This window comes from Helicoverpa armigera, chromosome 1 (assembly GCF_030705265.1).
Source record: "Helicoverpa armigera isolate CAAS_96S chromosome 1, ASM3070526v1, whole genome shotgun sequence".
Classification (NCBI taxonomy): Eukaryota; Metazoa; Arthropoda; class Insecta; order Lepidoptera; family Noctuidae; genus Helicoverpa; species Helicoverpa armigera.
In genome coordinates, this window is record NC_087120.1 from 5054027 (window position 1) to 5074715 (window position 20689).

A 20689-nucleotide genomic window follows, 5' to 3' on the forward strand; every position below is an offset into this window, starting at 1 on the left:
AAAAATTCTCGCTCGCTACGCTCGCGGCTAAATGACAATGTATGTGCTATTTTTCTGATTGTTTATTATTTTTATTGACGCACCGAATCAACGAACGCAAATGGCACTCTCTCTTATCACGGTTTCTTTTTATTTGCACACTAGCTTCTGCCAGCGGTTTCACCCGCATCCCGTGGGAACTACTTCCCGTACCGGGATAAAAAGTAGCCCATAGCCTTCCTCGATAAATGGATTATCTAACACTGAAATAAATTTTCAAATTGGACCACTAGTTCCTGAGATTAGCGCGTTCAAACAAACAAACAAACTCTTCAGCATTATAATATTAGTATAGATAATTCCCTGTTTAATTCGTAAGTCTTCAAACAAATAATTTAAAAAAGTTCGAGGCGTTACAATGGCTTAGTCACTTATTATTGTCTCGTAGGCTTAAAAAATTTTGCGCTCGCTTCGCTCGCGCAATATTATACATACGTTCCTTTCATAACTTCATGACTCAAATCCACGCTGTATTAGCTTTTATAAGTCAAATGTAGCAAAAAATATTATTTATGGAGTCCTCAAAAACAACAAAGTTTGCGCTTCCGACTTCTTGTCACTTTCCAGCGCTTTTTCAAATTTATTAACTTTTTGTGTCCCAAAATTAAAAAAATTTGCGCGCTACTTTCGCTCGCGCAAATTATTACAATAATTGCATTATTCTGTCTCGACTTTCATAACTTAAACCTGGCTAACAGTTTGAGCCTATAATGATTTGGACTTTTGGATTTTTTTTAAGTCATTTACCTACCAAAAAAGTGACTTTCGTTGGTGAAAATAAACATAAGTAGGTAGGTAGGCGGGGCGGCATTTTTCAGTTTTTGCCCCGCCTAAAAAAAATTGAAGATCCGGGGCTGAAGAATACAACCCGTTTTGGCAATCGGGTAAGAACACATTACATTATATTTAATTATTGCATTATCAGTATAATAACATAATTATTAATTTTTCATGATATTCATTTATTGAAGAGGAAAAAACAATGAATTATTGCACCAAAACCTGAAAGATATACAGAAATAGAAATATAGTGTTTTTCTACTTTAAGCGTAGAAAAAATATTTCCAAGCATCAATAGTTAGGAAAAATTAATTACGTACTAAAGTGATGGTACCTATAAAATTACAGTTTTGCGTTGTTAACTTTTATTTACATAATGCGTTCTAAACTTATGCGGATACATAGTGATAGTTTAATTTATTACTAGAATAAAGGAAAAATCACTATTCATTACTGATTAAAATGTGCATCTATTTGTAATTACATCGACTAAAATACAGAACTACTAAGATTGAAGGTACCTATGTTTTACATTCTACTTAATACATGTCTGAAAAATTGCGGCACTATTAATTGAAACTATAGATGGCGTTTTGGCAAGTTTGTATGACTAACGCTCGTTGTAACTATTTTATTAAAAATTTCAAATTATTTGTCTCCTTAAAATTATGTGCATCTGCTTAGATTTTACTGACAATTAAGAATTTGTAGTGCTAATACCCAAAGGGTAACTTTAGAATAATTGTATGAGATTCAATTTGATGTCCTGTATATTAAAATTCTTTAGTACTTTCTGCTGAGCTAGCTGGATTTTCTTTAACCTGCAACAAAAAATATCACTTTTTATAATATTCATTTTTAATGACTCGTAAATAAATCTTTACAAATATAATAAAGGTAGAAACATTTATTTGTTTGTTTAATTGTACCCTAAACGAAATTATTGAGCCGATTTGAAAAATTCTTCGCCAATGTACGGGCAGTAGTTCCCACGGGACGCGGGTGAAGTCGCGAGAAAACAATATTTAATATGTTCATTTTACTTAAGTTTTAGGATTTAAAAAATAAATGCTAATATTATATGCAACGTATTAAATGAGCATGGAACATGCGTTCCCGCAAATGTGTACCTGCGTTCTTATCACTCTTTCATGGACTTTTTAAATATCTTCTGCCAGTAAAATATACTAGGTACTACTAGTTCCCCGCATTGAGCAAACGTGGTGATTACCGCTCAGTGTTTCTCTGGGTGAGAGCCTGTCTACTCGTCGGCGTTGAGTCGACGCAGCACTGTTATTGCGTTGTTTTAAATACAAATACGACGCAACGCACACATGACGGACAGCGGCCCTCACGACGAGGAGGAGGGGTGACTGGTTGCCACGTGAAGCGGCAGCGCTAAGTTGCTTGTGCGTTGATAATAATTTTAATATGCCCGATAGCCTGATTGTGATGTTTTGACAAATGCACACGACAACAACGTAACGAGTACACCCCCTCCCGCTTCGTCGTGAGGGCTGCTCTCCATCATTCGTGCGTTGCGTGGACGCAGCGCTGACGCCACGCGCCGTGTAGACAGGGTCTGAGGGTAGCCCTGTGTCCAGCAGTGGTACGATAAAAAGGCTGATAGTGATGTCTCCAAATAAACAAATTAATTAAACAGAAAATCACAATACATACCGCAGATGGATTTTCTGGTCATGACTGGTTTCCATCTAGAGTTCTGTTCACTGAAAATGAATATACACTTATTAGAACGTTTAGATCAGTGGTACACCAAGGGTCAATAGAAATACTAGACTAGTTAAGGAGATATTATATATTTACGCCGTAGACTATTACGATAAACTATTGGGTTCCGGCTGTCTTTAATCATCTTTGGCAACCGTTATGGGTGTTAAGAAGACAGAAATTCCGACAGCCAATCTTACCGAGGAGTATCGGGTAGCCCAGGTAACCGGTTTAAGCAAGTCAGACAGGCAGTGGCTCCTTGTAAAACATCAGCAGCATCCAATTGGACTGGAAGGCGACCCCAACGTAGTTGGGAAAAGGATTGGCAGATAATGATGTACTTTATTAAATACAACGCATATAATAGTCCTGGATGGATAAATTGGTAGAGGCGCAAAATATATCTGACGCGCTGGTCATCATAGATCTACCCGTGAATTAAATATCTGATAAGTTTACATGTACCATCTATAAAAAGCCTTGAAATAATAGACATCACCAGTGATTCTACGAAATATAGAAAATACATAACTGCATTTTCAGCTGAAAAGGAAATAGCATCGCACAGCAATATTTAAGAAATTGAGTAGTTAGTAAAACTAATGAAGATGGGAAGGTAAATATTAAAAATAAAATTCGCAATGACACATGAGAAACAATAAAAGTATTTGATATAAACAGAAGATAAAACAGTGTTGTTGTACCCATTGGGCTGACAAGACTTCATGACCATAAAAATGATTAAGTACATTACTTACTGAATTGATTTCAAACACACTAAATTCGTTTAATGAGCTCATCAAGTTTGTAAAATATGATTTATTTTCACTCAACAAGCTTCAAATTATTTCAACGCATCGCGTGACGCTTCAAGTGTGTTTATGTCTTAATATAGTTTGATACTTAGATCAGTATCGCACTACAGGTTTCAGAATGCGGTAGCCTTTACAGTAGCGTGACTGCTAACTCTACGGACGCGAATAGCTTCTTATACTACCCAGGAGTTAATACTTAGAGTACATCTACACGGTGCATGTGGCTGGAGCAAGTTAACATGCGCAAGGGACAAGAGCACGCGGGTGTTATTTTTCTTTGGTCACAAGAGTCGCTGGACCCTCACGTTTTTAAAATGCATGTAACCTGCGCACGTGCCTCAACATGCGCAAGCTATTTGCACCGTGTAGATGCACCCTTAGGAGGCTCCTATTAAATATAGACACAGTCATTTGTTTTTCATCTTCTAGAACACTAGTTCTATCGTTACTTGGTTTTCTTATCTTCTCTTTTTGGTATTACATTATAATAATGTCCAGAAAGTAAATATGTTACAAGTATAAAGAAGGAATGAACCGATGCTTTTGCAGAGCAAAATAATTATTTCAAAACCAACTTACAGTTCTTCCTATCAGAGATTCGATTCCTCCTTCTCTCTCGAGCTACTGGCTTGCGTTTGGACGTGGCTGATCTCACAAGGCTTTCCAATATTTCATCATCAGCTGACAAATCTCCACTGTAAATTAATAAAATATATTTGAATAACTTAAAGAATTGTATATACTTATACTACTGGTTTGATGTCTGATTCCATGAATGATGTTTAGTTTATCTCCATAACTCACTTGACTAGAATTCTTCTGCTATTCGGTTGACTCTTTCTCCTGCCGTCTGTTAGACTGTCAGTGTCAGGGTCCGTTTTCAGCAGTTCCTTTAGAGCATTGTCCGCAGTGTGATCACCATTTTTGTGTGAATAATTGCCCACCTAAAACAAGTTACACCAAGCCGCTTTAGTTCATATGCCATAATTGTTTATTAATTAAGCAGATCTTCTACATCTAGTGACGGACTTACGTCTATAATCATTTTGCCTCTAGTCTTGTTTCTCTCTCTATGGTTGGCTTTCTTTTCTAACTGTTGCAGAACTCTTTCCCTAGTAGTTCTATACTCCAGAGAAAACTCAGCTATGACCTTCAAGAACTCTGAAGGCTTTGTCTTGTGAATATCGCAGGGAGGCACTCCGAGGAATAGCAAGAATTTGTTGAATCTGTAACAAGCAAAATCCTCTTTGTTCTATCTGTCTCAGGTCACAATCAAAGTTCAAATTCGCCAGGCACTATTTCGCATTGCAATGTACACTTCTAATTTATCACCACTGCATAGGCATTTATATAGAGACATGTTCATTGTTGACAGACAAATCAATTCAGATTATGAAACTAATGTGTAATATATACAACTGTATATAATTTAGGTTAGTAAATTGCATAGGTTTCTTATTTCTAAGAACAAAGTGATTTGCTCCATCATTCAAGCATATTACCTGCTCATCACCCTCTTTTTAATAACTGATAGTAAAATGATCCTCTCGGCTGCGTCTGTGAGGAATTCGTTTATCTTGGTCTTGAATATCTGGGAACCATCGTGTTTGGCTACGCGTTTCATGTGATCCCATGACGCTTTACAGTCAGACTCTAACTTCTGCAGGTTAGCTGAGAGGACGTCGAAGTCGACCTTGGAGGCTCGTATCACGGGACCAACCTGTAAGTATCGAGGGGATATTTTAATAAACATAATATGTATTATTACCATTTTATTTTCATTTCTGTTATGAAAAAAAAAAGTCATTAATTCAAAAGCTCTTAAAAAAAATATGAAAATAATTTTGATATTATTTTGGTTCTGCAAACGTGCTAGACTGCTTTTGGGAATTCGCCTTTCGGAAAGTTCGGATCAATGAACCGTCATGCCACAGTTGTACTGAAACCTTGTATACTGACCTCACTGAAGAAATCAGAGCTGTCTGGGAACTTCTCAATAATCATTTCGCAGATATGGTATAGCAACGGATGTTTGTGAACGGTGTCCTTGACTTCCACGACTTTTGACAAATATTCCAGGCGGAAACCTTTGGCGTAGTTACCGTTCAAATAATTTCCAACAGTCCTCAATGTTGACAGAATAACTTTGAATGTTCTGTTCACCTTCAACAATTCTATGCCCTGCTTCAGGTCCATCAGTGGTTCGGCGATTTCTTTCTGTAATTTCAAATATATGTCTTTTATTTCTGGCCATTTACGGTTATTGAGTTTATATTTTTAGAATAACCAGATCTTACCTCTAAATTGTCAAAATCCAATTTGAATACCCAAAGTTTTAGTCGGGATGATAGTTCATTAATAGAGGCCAAGGTGAGTAGGAACTGTTCGGCGCTGCCCAAAGGCAAATCAGGATTGGCGTACTGTAACAAAATGGTGTTAGACCATCAGTTTAAACAAATGACGAACATGAATAACTGTAGCCTTAAATTAGGTACTGTAGTGTTACCTGTGCTTCCTGAATTTTTACTTTTTCTTCCTCTGTTGGTAACATGGTGAGCAGTTTTTCGATCCCTTCTCTGCCTATTACGGTAGCGTCCATCTTCATAATAGCTGCCTTTATAGTCTGAGGCGTAGGTAATTTCTTCATTGCTATATTAATAGCATTGGATCTTTTAGCGTCTAAAATGAGGTTTCTCTTTGGTTCCATTAGCTTCTGTAAATTAAAAATATTTATATTAACAAAAAACATAAAACAATGTTTCCAACTGTTTAAAAAGATTTCATGAATATTGTCAAGAAGAATAAATTAGTTTTGATTTATGGAAAGAAAGTAATCCAAAAACCGTGATACTTACTTCCTGCAGATATCCGAAGAAGTGCATGAAAAAAAGAAGAAAATATAATTAGTAAACTCATATAATACAATTAAGAATAATCATGTAACACGTCACTCAGTACTTATAGTAAGGTATTGTATAATTGTAGAAAGTTATATGTTACCAGAATTAAAATCTTGGAAAAAAAAGTTTAATTTGTCAAAAATTACAAATTCGTCATATTTTGCTCTGTCTGTTGATTACTTGCCTATGCCACAGTTAAGTCATGATTAGTACTTACTTTGATTATTAAGTCGTTGGTCCTGGACTCAAACAGGTGCTCTAACATATTGGTGTCTACGGTCACGTTAGGCAGGTCATCCCATATGAATCCTCCAACCTTCGGCCTAATGGCTACTGGTGTTGGATTCTCTTGAATCTCCTTCCAAAATAGCTTTACAGTTTTCTTATTCTTTTTGATCGTAGAACTGTCAGAATCGTTTGACATTTCAGAAGATAGAGCTGGTTTAGGTGGATTGGGAATGTTGTTTTTGGATAGCATTGGGAAACAGCCCGGTAGAGGTGGAGGTATTCCCATTGGAGGGAACATTGTTGGTGGCGGAGGAGGAGGACCGCTGGCTGCGGTTATTGCAGGCGATGACATCTCATCGTCCGAGTCCTCGCGAAGATCCGAGAAGTCCAAGTCGCATAGGTGAAATTCTCTATGAAGACAACCTTTTCTGAGTTCTTCCCAGTGTAGATCATTCTCCGATACCTTTATTTCGTGTACTTTTGGGGATTTTTCTATTGTTGGGCTTTTTATAATTTCTGTGAATTTGGAAAACAAGGTTAGCATGATATTCAAACTTAAAAATACGAGGTGACTTACACGATCCAAAGAATAGTAATTACCTTTTGATTGAGATTTAGCTAGTTCTTCTTTGGCTTTCGATACAATTCCCGCCATATCAGAAACCCTCAAAGGTTTTTCTTCAGTGGTAGGGCTGACCGGGCTGGTCAGCCTCTGCGCCAGATCTTTGATACTGTGTTCTCTGTTTAGTAGGAAACCCCGATCATCTTTCACCTCTGGGGTGGGATCAGTCTGCTTTTGACGCATTACGGTTATTGCATCTACAGCGTTCACAGTATGGCCAAGTGTTCCATTTTGGATTCTCTGTTTTAGACCTGATGTATATCTTTGGCTTCCTGAAAATATTAAGTAATGAAAGTTATTATTTTTTGTCAGGAGCACACAAAAATAAAAATTCAAAAATTAAGAGCAATCACGAAGCACAAACAAAGCGGGTGACAAAAGAATTAGTAGTATGTTAGTTTAAAGCACAAACCATTCTTTAAAACATCTGCTAAGTTAAAATTCTTCGTCGTTCTAGTGACGTATTTATCGTCTTCTTCTTTTTGGCCGTTGGCTCCATTTAATTGACTTGAACCATTGATATTCCCATTAACAGCTGTGTAACTCTTATTGTTCGTGTATGATCCATTAGTATAGTTGCTTATCGTACTAGAAAAACTCCCATTTGTGTTTGTGTAGTTGCCAATCAGACTTGGAAAGCTCACGTTGCCACTTGAGAAACTTCCATTGACGCTTGTGAAAGTTCCATTCAAACTTGTGAAGCTGCCATTTGGGCTCGTGAAGCTACCATTTGCATTGTTTAAGGTTCCGTTAGGGGTGTAATAATTTCCATTTGTACTTGTAAAACTTCCATTAGTGCTAGTGAAACTTTCATTAGGATTTGGGAAGAGGCCGTTGTAGATATCACTGGAGTGGTTCATCAGCTCTTGTTGTTGTATGATGTGGTGGGCTTGCCTCGCGTATCGGTCTCGTCGACGACGTAATGCTGAGCTCAGTTCTTTGTTCTCTTTGTTATGATCGGTGATGGAGGGTAAGAATTGTGTGCGATGGTTATTCGTTATTTTGTTTTCTGTTTCTGTGTGAGTGATGACTGGTTTTGCTGTGGTTAGTGAAAAACAGCATAAAATAAAGACACCTGGATTAATTTAATGTTGTTTAAAACGCACCTGGTCTAGCAATCCGGTTTGATAGGTGGTCCATTAATTTAAAACAATCCTCAGAAAGTGGGCATATATTATAAGATAACTGTTTATTTTTTGTTGAGTGCGTTTTAAACAACATTGATACAAACTTGACAAACAAAGAAAAACATCATTCCCAAAAAGAACTTTAATATTAAATGTTCATGTTGAAATATGGTAGAAAAATGTCTTAGTAGATTTTAGGTATGAACTGCCATACCATGCAGAAAACAATGGAAATAAATGACTGGTTATAATATTTAAAGCACATCAAAATCTCTTAAAAACAATTTTTTTCAAACGTACCTTTTTCTTTGCATTGTTGCTTTTTAGATTTTCTTCTTTCAGTACTTAGGTTAATGCTTCTGCGGCGAATTGAATTGATCACGGAGTCATCTAGTTGCCTGGAATAATATTGTATACAATGAAGACGTTTTTATATTACTTAATTGTGAGAAGGTTGAATGGCAGATTGTTAAAGCAAGAAATTAGTCAATTTCAGGCCTTCCTATTAATCTCATTGTACCAACAATGAAAAAAACATTCCAATAATGATGAACTTACTTCAGAGCAGTTCCAGTCTCATCACCATCTTCATACAGCAGCACAGCTTCGAATATCTGCAGCTGTCTCAGCAGATCCAAATCCGTGCCTTGCTTTGACATGTACAGTTGTATAATGTCATCTATGCCTTGATCCTGCAAGGCATCTACTTGGTCGTAGTAAGTGTCTCTATCAGGTACATTGTTTAGACACCTATTTATCAAAGTAGTGGCGTATATTAGAAGTTCTGTGTCAGAGGCGTCAAAATCTTGAAGAATCTTCATGATGTTGTGCCAAGGCTGTCTGCCGTTGGAGTTGTCCACAGATATAATAGCGTCTATGAGGAGGAGGCAGTTCTTTTCGGTGTATTCCACGAAGACTAGAAGGAGTTTGAGAGCGGTTTTGACGACGTGCCGGAATTTGCTGGCGATGAGAGTGTAGAGCCATTGGATGCAGCGTTTGTGGGCCATTACTCCGTGCATGCCGTCAACGTACAGCAGTATCTGGAAATGCCATACGTCGTTTTTAGCAATAAATTGCAAATTGATTAAATAGTAAATTAAGCAGTTCCAAAAAAGAAGTTGTTAAGAATCGTGTTTAATGGCGCTTATAAGTAGTTGCAAAAGTTTTGAAAATAATGTTTTTCATTTGTTTAACTTCATTTAATACAACATCTCATCAAAGTCTTAAAAAAGCGTGACCCAATTGATCGTAGCAGTTTATTATACTAGGGTAACGCGAAAGTATTTCTGAATGTTTGTTATTTAATCGGGCCTAAACGCATATTTGGCATAGATAAGTTCATGGATGACCAATCGTTGGATTCAGCACGTAATCCACTTCTAATCTGGAGTAACCCGGATTTTATAGCGAGAACCCCGAAAAACTTAGTTGGTATGGTCAGTTTAACCATCTTCGTTAAAGTTTGCTTTTGAGCTGAATATCTGTAATTTAAATAATTGAATATAATCTTACCTGTCCAAGAGCTCGCAGTATGTAATCCAGATAATTATGGTCCGCCATATTGCCGACTTGCATCAGACAGTCCAATCCTTTGTTGGCGACGAACTCGTGCACCAAATCCTTGTCTGATTGCAAGATCTGTTTTAGCGTAAACAGTGCCCTCCGTAGCTCGCGTCCTTGAGAATGAAGTAGTCTTTCTGTGAATCGAATAGAACATCGATTAGTTTTTCGAGAACTCGAGTTTTCTTCAGCCTTGCTTTTTATTACGCGCCCGGCTTTTCCGCAAGTGATTGTAAGCACGTTGAGCGGATATTTGTCAATAATGAGGCTGTCAAGCGGTGACTATGGTAACACCCCAGTGTTCGCTAGGCGTAGGATTATTTGTAAGTTCACTACTGTTGTTCCCGACGAAGATTTGATGCGGAAATCTACTGCAATTTGTTAAGTCTTAATCTCGTAAAATATTTAGTAGTTAGACTGGGATACCACGGCCAGGGGCGTGTTATTTAAAACTCGTAGAATGAAGTTTACTTCTTGATTCCTGACACTTACACGAATATTTGACACTTAAATAAAACTTCCTTTACGGATTTCATCGCGGTATAGCATCCTTGGTCACAGCTTAGGATGCTATACCGCGACACGTTAATGGTATGGAACACTTCGCGCGCGAGTTCGACTCAGACTTGGCCGGTTTTTTTTTCACTGAGCGCGCATTTATTGATGCCGCCCGGTCATTGCTGAGATTCGAACTGACGTTTTGTCCATGAGATCGATAGGTGGCGGTAGATGCACTTTTTTGATGGCACTCGGTGCTTTGTGATAACGTAATCGATTAGGAGAACGATAGGAAAGGAGGTATCCCAAAGCCTGTTCAATCCGTAAAAGTAGTTTTATTTAAATAAAGTTTTCCTCAGTACCAAGTTATGTTTACTCATTACTTTTAAGCCATGTAGCATTTCTTACTCGTACTTCTCCAAGAGAAGTAGCCAAAGCGAAACTTACCAATAATAGCGTGGACGCGCACAGACAACTGGGTGCGAAGGACCAAGGCATTTTTGCGACTGAAACAAAAATTTACGTTTTAAATGAAATTATTCTAAGTGTAACTGATTTTAGATAAATGAGGGAAACACACTAATAGCAAGGTTGGACATAGTAATTTCTACAAATTTGATCAGATACGTTAACTATCATCATAAAATTATATTCAGATACAAAAGTACATTCAGGACGCCTATAGATCACAGAGTGTTAGAAGTTTTTAGGTTTTAACGTGTGGAAATTCAAGAAGGATTTTGATCTGAAGAGGCACAGGCTGATTAGAAAAGAATTAGGTCTAGTGGACATAAATAATAATAATGATTATTTAACAGAAAATGATGGTGAAAGCAAGAATAGTGGTATTATCAGAGAGGCCTTTGGTCAGAACTGGTGTGACTTCGGTTGTCAATTTTAGCTGAAAAAATCTTAAGTGTTATGAAGAAAGAAAATATCTTCGCTAGTGTTTTTGCAATGTGTAAGCTTCCTTGTCGTGTTAAAGTATTTTAAACAGTTTACATAAGTGTAACATTCGTAACGGATTAAGGTTTTTGTTATATGTTTTAGACTGAATACGTAATTAAAGTCTTCTCTTGCATGTTGTATCTGGTTCTGTTAGTCGCTACGATACTTTCAGGATGTGAAACATATTGTTGAACGTAGTATTTGTATGACGCAAATATATTACCAGTTTGGGATACTCTTCTAGTAAATAATAATAATAATAAAATAGTTGGACATATTTTAATTTAGCACAATAAAATTGTTGATAATATATCACCAATTATTATATTAATAAATGAACCTATATTATGAGTTAATACATGAAAAATGTATAACAATAAAATGCGCGAAAGTCGCCTACATTTCAAATCACCTAACTTATTAAGAGGCTTGAGTTATCTCACTTGAAAGCTGTACATAAATCATAATATCTATTGTTTTATACTACGATGTTAGAATTTTGTCACAGAGAAAAGCTCATTTCACCCTTCAGAAAGTTTCGCTTTCTTTCAAAGGCAAGTCCAAAGTTCAAAGTTTCAAGTTCTAGTAAATATATCACTTTGTACGTAACATTAAACTGTATTAAAGTTGACTCACAAGTCTTCATCAATGAAGTCTTCATCTTCATCCTCCGACATATCATAGTCCCAATCCAGGTTATAGTTCACTTTCACAGCCACTTCTTCTTCATCAGCTATGCCAGAATCTAATGAAACTTGTCTGAATTTTCTGTTCGGTACTGATCGCTCGAGATGTGCATTTCCCTCAGGCAAGTCGGATCGTGTGAAGTTTCGCATGTCATCTTCCATTTTTCTCCCACTAATTGTATACAGGTGGTTTAAGTCGACCTCAGAAACTTTTCCTCGGTTTCAGATAGCGAAGATTTTTATTCGTTTCGTTGCACTTGCTTCTAAGTTACATTACATACATTGATTATATTTTATCGATGTCACATGTCTGATTGTTTAAATTGTTCACGTTGAAAAAATGTCCACTGAATTTGGAATTAGATCGCACGACTTTATTTTGTAACGGATAATGTTTTATTTTTAATCACTGTATCAAGTTTTTTTAGGTCAGCATTATGTGGGACTTGCGTCTCCCATCGCTCCCTGCCACTGACTGCGGGTTACTCGCTGATAATATTTTCTGGATAAAACGTACGTACATGCGAGTGCACGGGACATACGGACGCTCTGTCCGGTCATTTTCAATCATTACGTGATTCCACTTCGGGACCTGGTTCCGCCATCCTGCTTCATGACTACCGTAACGTTGGATCTGCTATCTCATCAATATATCTGGTTTCCTTTTCGTAGTTCATCGTGTTTCGCACCTAATTAACTAGATCATAACATCAGTCGAAAAATCCCAAAAGATTTGATGCATTCTTCAGTATTATAAAGATCATAGCGATTGTTAATATGTAGTTTCATTTTCTCTCTCATAATACCGCAGCCTGTGTATAAATATTCGCAGTGTAAGTTCATTGTTTAAACGGAGACTTAGTTTTTGTTAACATTCGACTTCATCGCGATTGAGGGAGGAAAAAACTTGGCTGAACAAAACGCGGACAGTTTCGCTCGCAGTTAATACCCATACTTTCTACCATGACGGTGACGATATAATGCAGCATTGACATGTTACGATGACGAGTCATTATTTCAACCTAAAATATTGTTCAGATAAAATGTTCCCAAATATATTTAGCATTAACTCATATAGATACATATGGATAAGGGTATGATCTTTGCTACTGCTCATGCGCATGACATTAGAACTACATTCTGCATTCAAGCTTTGGAAATTGCCAGAAGTTGGACTGAACAAAACTTCTGTTGGATATAAACTTTCTAGTTGCGTGGTCAAATATACTAAACAAAAGAGCATCACCGGAAATCGATGCATTATAAAAAAGGTGTCCTTACTAATGCCCAAATAAGATGCAATATGCATTATCTTTTCGACTTGCCTCAATTAACAATACAGAGGATACGGTAAACATTTTAGAGAAAAAAGTAATCTCTTGATCAATTTCACATTCCCGTACATATAAAACCGCGAATTTACGCGTTTACCCGGTTACTAGTGTAACAGTAACCTAAATAAATCTACATGTGTCGAATCTGGTACCGATCTATTTTGGTTCCCATGGAAGACGGTGCGACGAACTTTTGGAAATGGTCGGTTAAGCCTTAGTAGACGGAAAAACTAAGGCATGAAGAAGATTCAATGAGTGTGGCCTATAAATAAAATAAAGAAGAATAGTAGTAAACAAGACAGACACGTATTAAATAGGCTAATTACTCTTTTTGTCACGCGTAACTGGGTAAAGGGACGTAAACATGTAATAAATATGTTTGTATCCGGTTACTACATAACAGAACCCAAAAATGATTTCACTACTAAAAAGTTCCTACTGAAGCTTTCATCTATTCATAACCGAGGCTTTCAGAATCGCCAGGAGTCGTGGGCTTACTCGCAGCCTTAAGAAAGCTATTTACTAATCATATCTGTAAACTGCAGAACCTAAAAAGTTTATTATCTGTGCCATCTGTATGTAACAAACGTTAGGCAAGTTCTACATTGACAGAAGATGTCAGTTTCAGTTTCCCTAGCTTGTACCTATTCACAAACAACTGAAAGCCGGCTGGATGGAACCCCTTTCAACGCTAACATGCGTTACCCTACCTGAATTCAGGAATATGAAATGTATTCCGAAATTCTAGGAAGCATTGAATATCTTGTTGTTTTCGTATTGATGTTTTCGTTTGTTGGTTGGTTGGGAAGTAATGGATACCCGCTACCTCTGTTCCCGATCAAAAAATAAGACTTTTGTGTTTAAGTATTTGGAACTCACTTCCGCGTTTGGGATAGTTTCGCGTGCGTTACAGTTGTGTTCGTAGCTGATGTAATCAATCACTTTGTACGCGGAAAGCAATATGTGATTAGGATGTTCACTGCAAATCATTTGTCATCATCCATTTAGTGTACCTACGTAAGGCCCCTGCACATGCAATGACTTGTCAGTCATACTGCAGGATGTAGGCCCCAATCCACTCGCAGAAAATACTCAATTACTTATTTATTTGTACGGCGTCGTTGAACTTTCAATTTGGGCAAATGTGCGATAAAAGTTTATTAGCCGGACGCGTTTAGAAATACCTTTAGGCTGACGTAACCTTTGCAAACCAGGTGCTAAGGTATTTAAGCAAGCATAAATTCGCAGGTCTTTTTTACTTTTTATATTTCTCTGAGGAAATAATCGATGTGAATGAATTTTTATTTCGTAAATCGTGTGCAATTTAGGTACAGTGATTTTTTATTTTATATTTAGTTTAAATTTCAATTGAATTAATACGGATTGTAAGGGTATACAAAATGATGATGTTGCTCGTTTAAAAATACCTATGTATGTATAGATACCTTGAATTATTTGTGGAACATTATCATTATTTGAAGCTTTTAGGCTTGATGATAATGTTAAAAAAACAGTTTACAAATCTGATTTCAAAAGTGGATAAACTTTGATATTTCCATTTTTTGGAATTAGAATTTCTATACTATAAGCTAAGTCATTACCCTTAGTTTAATTCATCTTAAACCATTATCGGTTAACCTAGAATCCAAATGTAGTATTTCCTAGTGGCTGGTGGACTTTTACAAATAAAACTAATATGGGAACTGAAGGGGAGTAGTGCCGGAACGAGGTAATCAACGATGAGGGACTAACGGCGCATAACCATTCGGATCTTAAAGCATGCCACACAATCATACATTATAATCTGTACTAATACTTATTAGATTTGGTTTTTGGATTCGTCTGATTGATCTGACTATCCGTCAGTAGCACAAAGCTCCATTAAAGTTAAAGCTTCATCTATTGCTGACACTTTTTATCTAGTTGACAAAGAAAGAGTCAGCAATAGATTTAAAGAAGGTTTAACTTTAATGGAGCTTTGTGCAACTGATGGTAGGTATATCTTTTTGATGAGATTAGATTACGCAGATATAACTTCTGGTCTGATATGCAGGCGGTCATGTAAAACAGTGGTACTGTGACGTAGTAGTCAATCATTAGTTCATTAGAATATAAACTGTATCTCTGGAGAGGAGGAGGTATTAATAAACGGTACGTGTAACCATTAACATCTTGTTTGATTTGTCTAAGTCCCGTCCTTACATGGCGACCCTGCCATTTAAGGTTCGGTGTCGAATTCCGGACTCAGTAGATCGCGTAGTGAAACAATGGGACAAATAATTAGATTGCGTTACTGTACGGACAAAGTGAATTTGGTGCATAAAACTAACAATGGGAAAATCGCAGAGTAAAGAAGAAATTGTAATCGCGCAAAACGCAGCTGGAGGCGTAAATGCAGCTGATGTGGCCCAACTGCATCAAAATCAATCGATAACTAACTTAATACTGGGGGTGATATTGATTATCCTCATTTTTGGAGTTCTATACGGAGGATACAAACTATATAAACGATGCCACGTACGCTGGATGCGAGCGGAAATAGCCAGGAATGCTTTTAGGCGTTCTGGCCCAAGGCGGGAGTCAAGGAACTCAAGGAGCAAGGAGTCCGGTGCCCAAAACGTCTAGTCGTAAGGGGAAGCACGGCTGGACAAAGGCAGACATCGAGTAGAGAATCTTCATGTGTGAAAAAAAAATATATAGTGAAAATGTGTATGTGAATGTGAAAAGTGTTACAAATTGGTTACGGCGTTTACATGGACAGAGGTATTTTAGTTAAGATGTTATTTTATTATGTTATCTTGCTAATATAATTATTGTACTTAATATAGGAGGGTTAAATGTCTGATTTAATAGAAATACATAAAACAATCAAAAATATTAAGAGTAACTTGGTAAAATTAAGTAAAACAAAAAGAACAAATGAATTGTTAGAGCGAAAACATTTAGAGGCGAATGAGTTATATGATAAATATATTATATGTCGCGGAGAATTAGATATAAATGTGTCTAAAGGCTATGTTAAACAGGAAGAGTTAAAGTACATTTTGGTTATTTGTGATGAAATAGAGTCATACTATCAAAAAATTCTGAATTTTTGTTCAGAGAATAAACAGAGTTTAAGTACCATAGAAACCATGACTGAGTTTGACATGAAAACTGCAACTTCTCTTCTACCTGTAATGACAGGAGAGGAAGAATGTACCAAAAAATTAATAGATGCTATTGAATTTTATAGCCAAAACATTAAAAAGGAGCATGAAGCATTACTAATATCTTTCGTGCTTAAAACTCGCATATCTCGACATGCCAAATTACGTTTGGCATCTAACTATAAGTCTTCCGCAGATCTTATAAAGGATATGAAAAATAATCTACTGACCAAGCAGTCTGCCACGGCGCTTCAGTTGGAGCTATTGCAGTCTAGACAAGGATCCCAGAGCATTGAAGAATTTGGTAAGAAACTAGAAGATCTATTTGTTGAATTGACTATATCTCAAGCTGATGGAAACGAAAACGCATATAAAATGTTTAGACCTGTAAATGAAAAACTAGCTATTCAGCGGTTTACGGACGGCTTGAGAAATGGTCGATTAAGTACAATTTTAGCGGCTAGAGATTACACAGAACTTAAAGATGTCATACGCGCGGCTAAGGATGAAGAACGGGCACATCAAGGTCCCAGTACGTCGTCGGAGACAGTCTTTACCACTCAACATCGAGGTAAGCATAATCAATATTATCGAGGACAAGGCCGAGGTCGTACTTTTATTCCAAATCGTACTTTTAGATCAAACCTCGGAGGTGGCCCAAGGAATCAAGTACCATTGAGGACTTTCTATCGAGGTCGCGGAAGAGGTTTCGGTAACAATTCGCGAGGACGTGGACGTACTCACGGCCAGACAACGAATCCGGGAGACAATAAGCGCAATAACAGGCATAATACTTATTTACTAGATCAATCTAGAAACGATGTTCAAGACGCGTCAACTAACAATCAAAATTTAGATTTAGAGTTTTTTCGATCCTAACTTTATTTTAACATGTAACTACAATAACTTCGTAGAATTGACAATATTCGATACCAAATATAGAATGCTAGTTGACACGGGGGCCTCTTTGTCAGTGGTGAAATATGAGGCAATAGGAGACTGGAACATTCCAATACACCCGGAGTGCATAACCATTAATGGTATAGGTGGTAAATCGATAACAGATGGTTATGTTTACTTACCATTTTCTATATGTGGAAAAGAATTTAAACATAAGTTTTATGTTCTGAAGAATCTGCCTTGTGTGCAGGATGGCATAATTGGTCAGGAATTTTTACAGAAGTATAACTGTGTTCTAAAGTATGAACATAATACGTTGACAATAAATGAGTGTAATAGTTCAGTTACAATCGGTTTAGAATTAGGGAGATTAGGTAAAAACTCATTTATTACAGTACCACCAAGGTGTGAGCAATTTTTCCAGATTTATTGTTTTGAGAATGAGGCTTGCGTTGTATTTCCGAGAGAATTATGCGAGGGCGTATTTATCGCTGGAAGTATCTGTCAACCTAAAGAGGGAAAGATATTAGTACAAATATTAAATACACGTGAAACAGAAGTTCAACTTAATTATTTTAAGCCTGACATTGATTATCTATCTAATTATAATATTTGCTCATTCGAAAAGCAAGATTTAAGTGGAGAAAGGGTTAGGAAATTATTATCGTTGATAAAATTACAGCACTTAAACAAAGAAGAATCCATAAGTATACAAAATATTTGTGCAAAATTTGCTGACGTATTCTACTTACCGGGAGATAAATTAGGCACTTGTAATCTTTACGAACAGAAAATTCAGTTAAAACCCAATTCGGATCCAGTTTACACTAAACAATACCGGTTACCATTTTCGCAACGGAATGAAATTGAAAATCAGATCCAAAAAATGCTTTCTAATAATATTATAGAGCCTGCGAGTAGTGAGTGGTCTAGTCCAATACTACTTGTACCTAAAAAATTAGAGGATAACAAGAAAAGTTCGCGTTTAGTTGTTGATTTCCGGAAATTAAATGATCGTATACTTGATGACAAGTTTCCCCTCCCTAACATCACTGATATATTAGATTCACTTTCTGGTGCAATATATTTTTCACAGTTAGATCTAACACAAGCATATTATCAAGCAAAATTAAATTCGGACAGTAGAAAGTATACGGCATTCACTACACCCTCCGGCCAGTATCAGATGACCCGTATGCCGATGGGGTTAAAGACAAGTCCCAGCTCTTTCTCACGTTTAATGACGGTAGCAATGTCAGGATTAAATTATGACAAGTGTTTTATTTATTTAGATAATCTAATTTGTTTTGGGAGAAATTTAGATATGCATAATAAAAACCTATTAGACATTTTGGCTAGACTAAGGAAAGTAAATTTAAAATTAAATCCGGACAAATGCGATTTTCTTAGAAAAGAAATATTATATTTAGGTCACGTCGTATCAGCGGATGGTATTAAACCAGATCCGGAAAAGATTAAAGTTTTAAATAATTATCCAGTTCCTAAGAATGCTGATGAACTAAAACGGTTCGTAGCATTTTCTAATTACTATAGGAAATTTATTCCAAATTTTGCCGAAATTTGCATACCATTGAATAACCTGTGTCGTAAAAACGTAGCTTATAATTGGGATGAAAACTGCCAAAAATCATTTTTAAGTTTAAAAAATTGTCTAGTAAAACCTCCGGTGTTGCAATATCCCTTATTTGATGACAGTAATACTTTTATTCTACAAACCGATGCGTCAGGATACGCTATAGGTTCGGTTTTGTGTAATGCTGATCGTAGGCCAATTGCTTACGCCAGCAGAAGCTTAAATAAAGCTGAACGCAGGTATCCTACAATTGAAAAAGAATTGTTAGCGATAGTTTGGTCCGTAAAATACTTTAGACCCTATCTCTATGGGAGACGATTTATTATAGAAACGGATCATAGGCCCTTGGTATTTTTATATAATTTGACAGATCCTTCCAGTCGATTATTAAAGTTTCGGTTGTTACTGGAAGAGTACGACTATAAAGTAGTTTACGTCAAAGGGCGTGATAATGTAGCTGCAGATGCATTGTCACGCATAGAATTGACTTCTGAGGAATTACGATCTATGAATGAACACATTATAGCTGTACTTACAAGAGCAAAGAGACGGGAGCTTGAGAAAAATTCTTGTAATCATACTTCGGTAGCTAACATTCCTAAAAACGATTGGACTGATCACCCAAGAGTTGTAGAAATGTTAAAACTACCTAAGGATTACACGGAATTAATATTTGTGAATGAGAAAGAATGGATGGAAGTTAAAAAATATGTGACTTTAGAAAAAAGTGATTATGCATATTCGTCGTCAGATCGCACTGTATACGTAAAACTATTTACTCAATCACAGCGTACACGAGCGGTCTCTGTGAGAGAAATGGAATTATTTTGTGCAGATCTAAAAATAGACACTTTATATATAATTAAAAATGAACATAACATAAGAATTATTAAAGAGCTAGCTCAATATATAAATAAATTGCCTAAGTGGTCCGGACCCCGCTTATGCGTAGTAAAAGGAGTTCAAAAGGTAATTGACGACGACACAAAGAAAGTAATACTAAACGATTATCATATTCTTCCCACTAGTGGACACGCAGGGATAAGACGCATGTTAAACAATATTCGGAAAAAATACTTTTGGAACGGATTAGAGCGTGATGTTACTAATTTTGTAATGAAATGTAATAAATGCCAACGGTATAAATATTTAAATACAATAAAAGAGCCTATGGTTATAACGGATTGTGGGAATTCAGCTTTCGATAAAATATATATAGATCTAGTAGGTCCCTTACCCCGAGACAACAACTACAATTACATTTTCACGCTTCAGTGTGACTTAACCAAATATGTCGAGGCGTATCCGATAGAAAGCAAGGATGCGCGCACGGTGGCCACAACGCTGGTAAATAATTTTATACTCAGGTATGGCATTCCCCGAGAGATAGTAAGCGACAGAGGAACCGAGTTTGTTAACACCATAATGAAAGAGGTATGTACAATTTTACATATAAGTCATTTACAATCCACAGCCTATCATCATCAAACTTTAGGTTCCCTAGAAAACAGCCATAAACATTTAACTTCTTATTTGAGAATGCAAGTTAACAGTCAAACACAGACATGGAGTTCATGGATACCCTACTGGTGTTTCTCATATAACACTACGGTACATTCGAGTACAAAATTTACGCCATATGAACTTGTGTTTGGAAAGCAATGTAATATACCTTCCAACCTTACTACCTCACTGGACCCAATTTATAATTTTGATAATTATGCTGTTGAATTAAAATATCGTTTACAAAAGTCACAAATGGATGCTAAAAACAATCT

General features: G+C 36.5%; 1 protein-coding gene across 4 annotated transcripts in view; it reads right to left on the reverse strand.

Annotated features, from left to right (window-relative positions):
- Nucleotides 1-212: 212 nt before the first annotated feature.
- The window catches only part of Fhos (Formin homology 2 domain containing), an 89749-nt gene continuing 69272 nt past the window's right edge, over nt 213-20689 (reverse strand). For 2 of the 4 annotated variants that reach the window (XM_021333971.3, XM_064043545.1), the window contains 7 exons: nt 10748-10806; nt 9755-9939; nt 8801-9282; nt 8543-8640; nt 7528-8154; nt 7094-7387; nt 6435-7009 (listed from right to left, as the gene is read on the reverse strand). In XM_021333971.3, coding sequence (XP_021189646.3) covers nt 6450-7009; nt 7094-7387; nt 7528-8154; nt 8543-8640; nt 8801-9282; nt 9755-9939; nt 10748-10806 — 2305 coding nt within the window. In that variant the 3' untranslated portion in view covers nt 6435-6449. Of the gene's footprint in view, nt 1641-2499; nt 2550-3944; nt 4061-4169; nt 4310-4398; nt 4592-4867; nt 5086-5324; nt 5583-5662; nt 5786-5871; nt 6079-6220; nt 6224-6434; nt 7010-7093; nt 7388-7527; nt 8155-8542; nt 8641-8800; nt 9283-9754; nt 9940-10747; nt 10807-20689 lie in introns of those variants that run through there. The other 2 variants (XM_021333973.3, XM_021333972.3) reach the window with 2 other exon arrangements.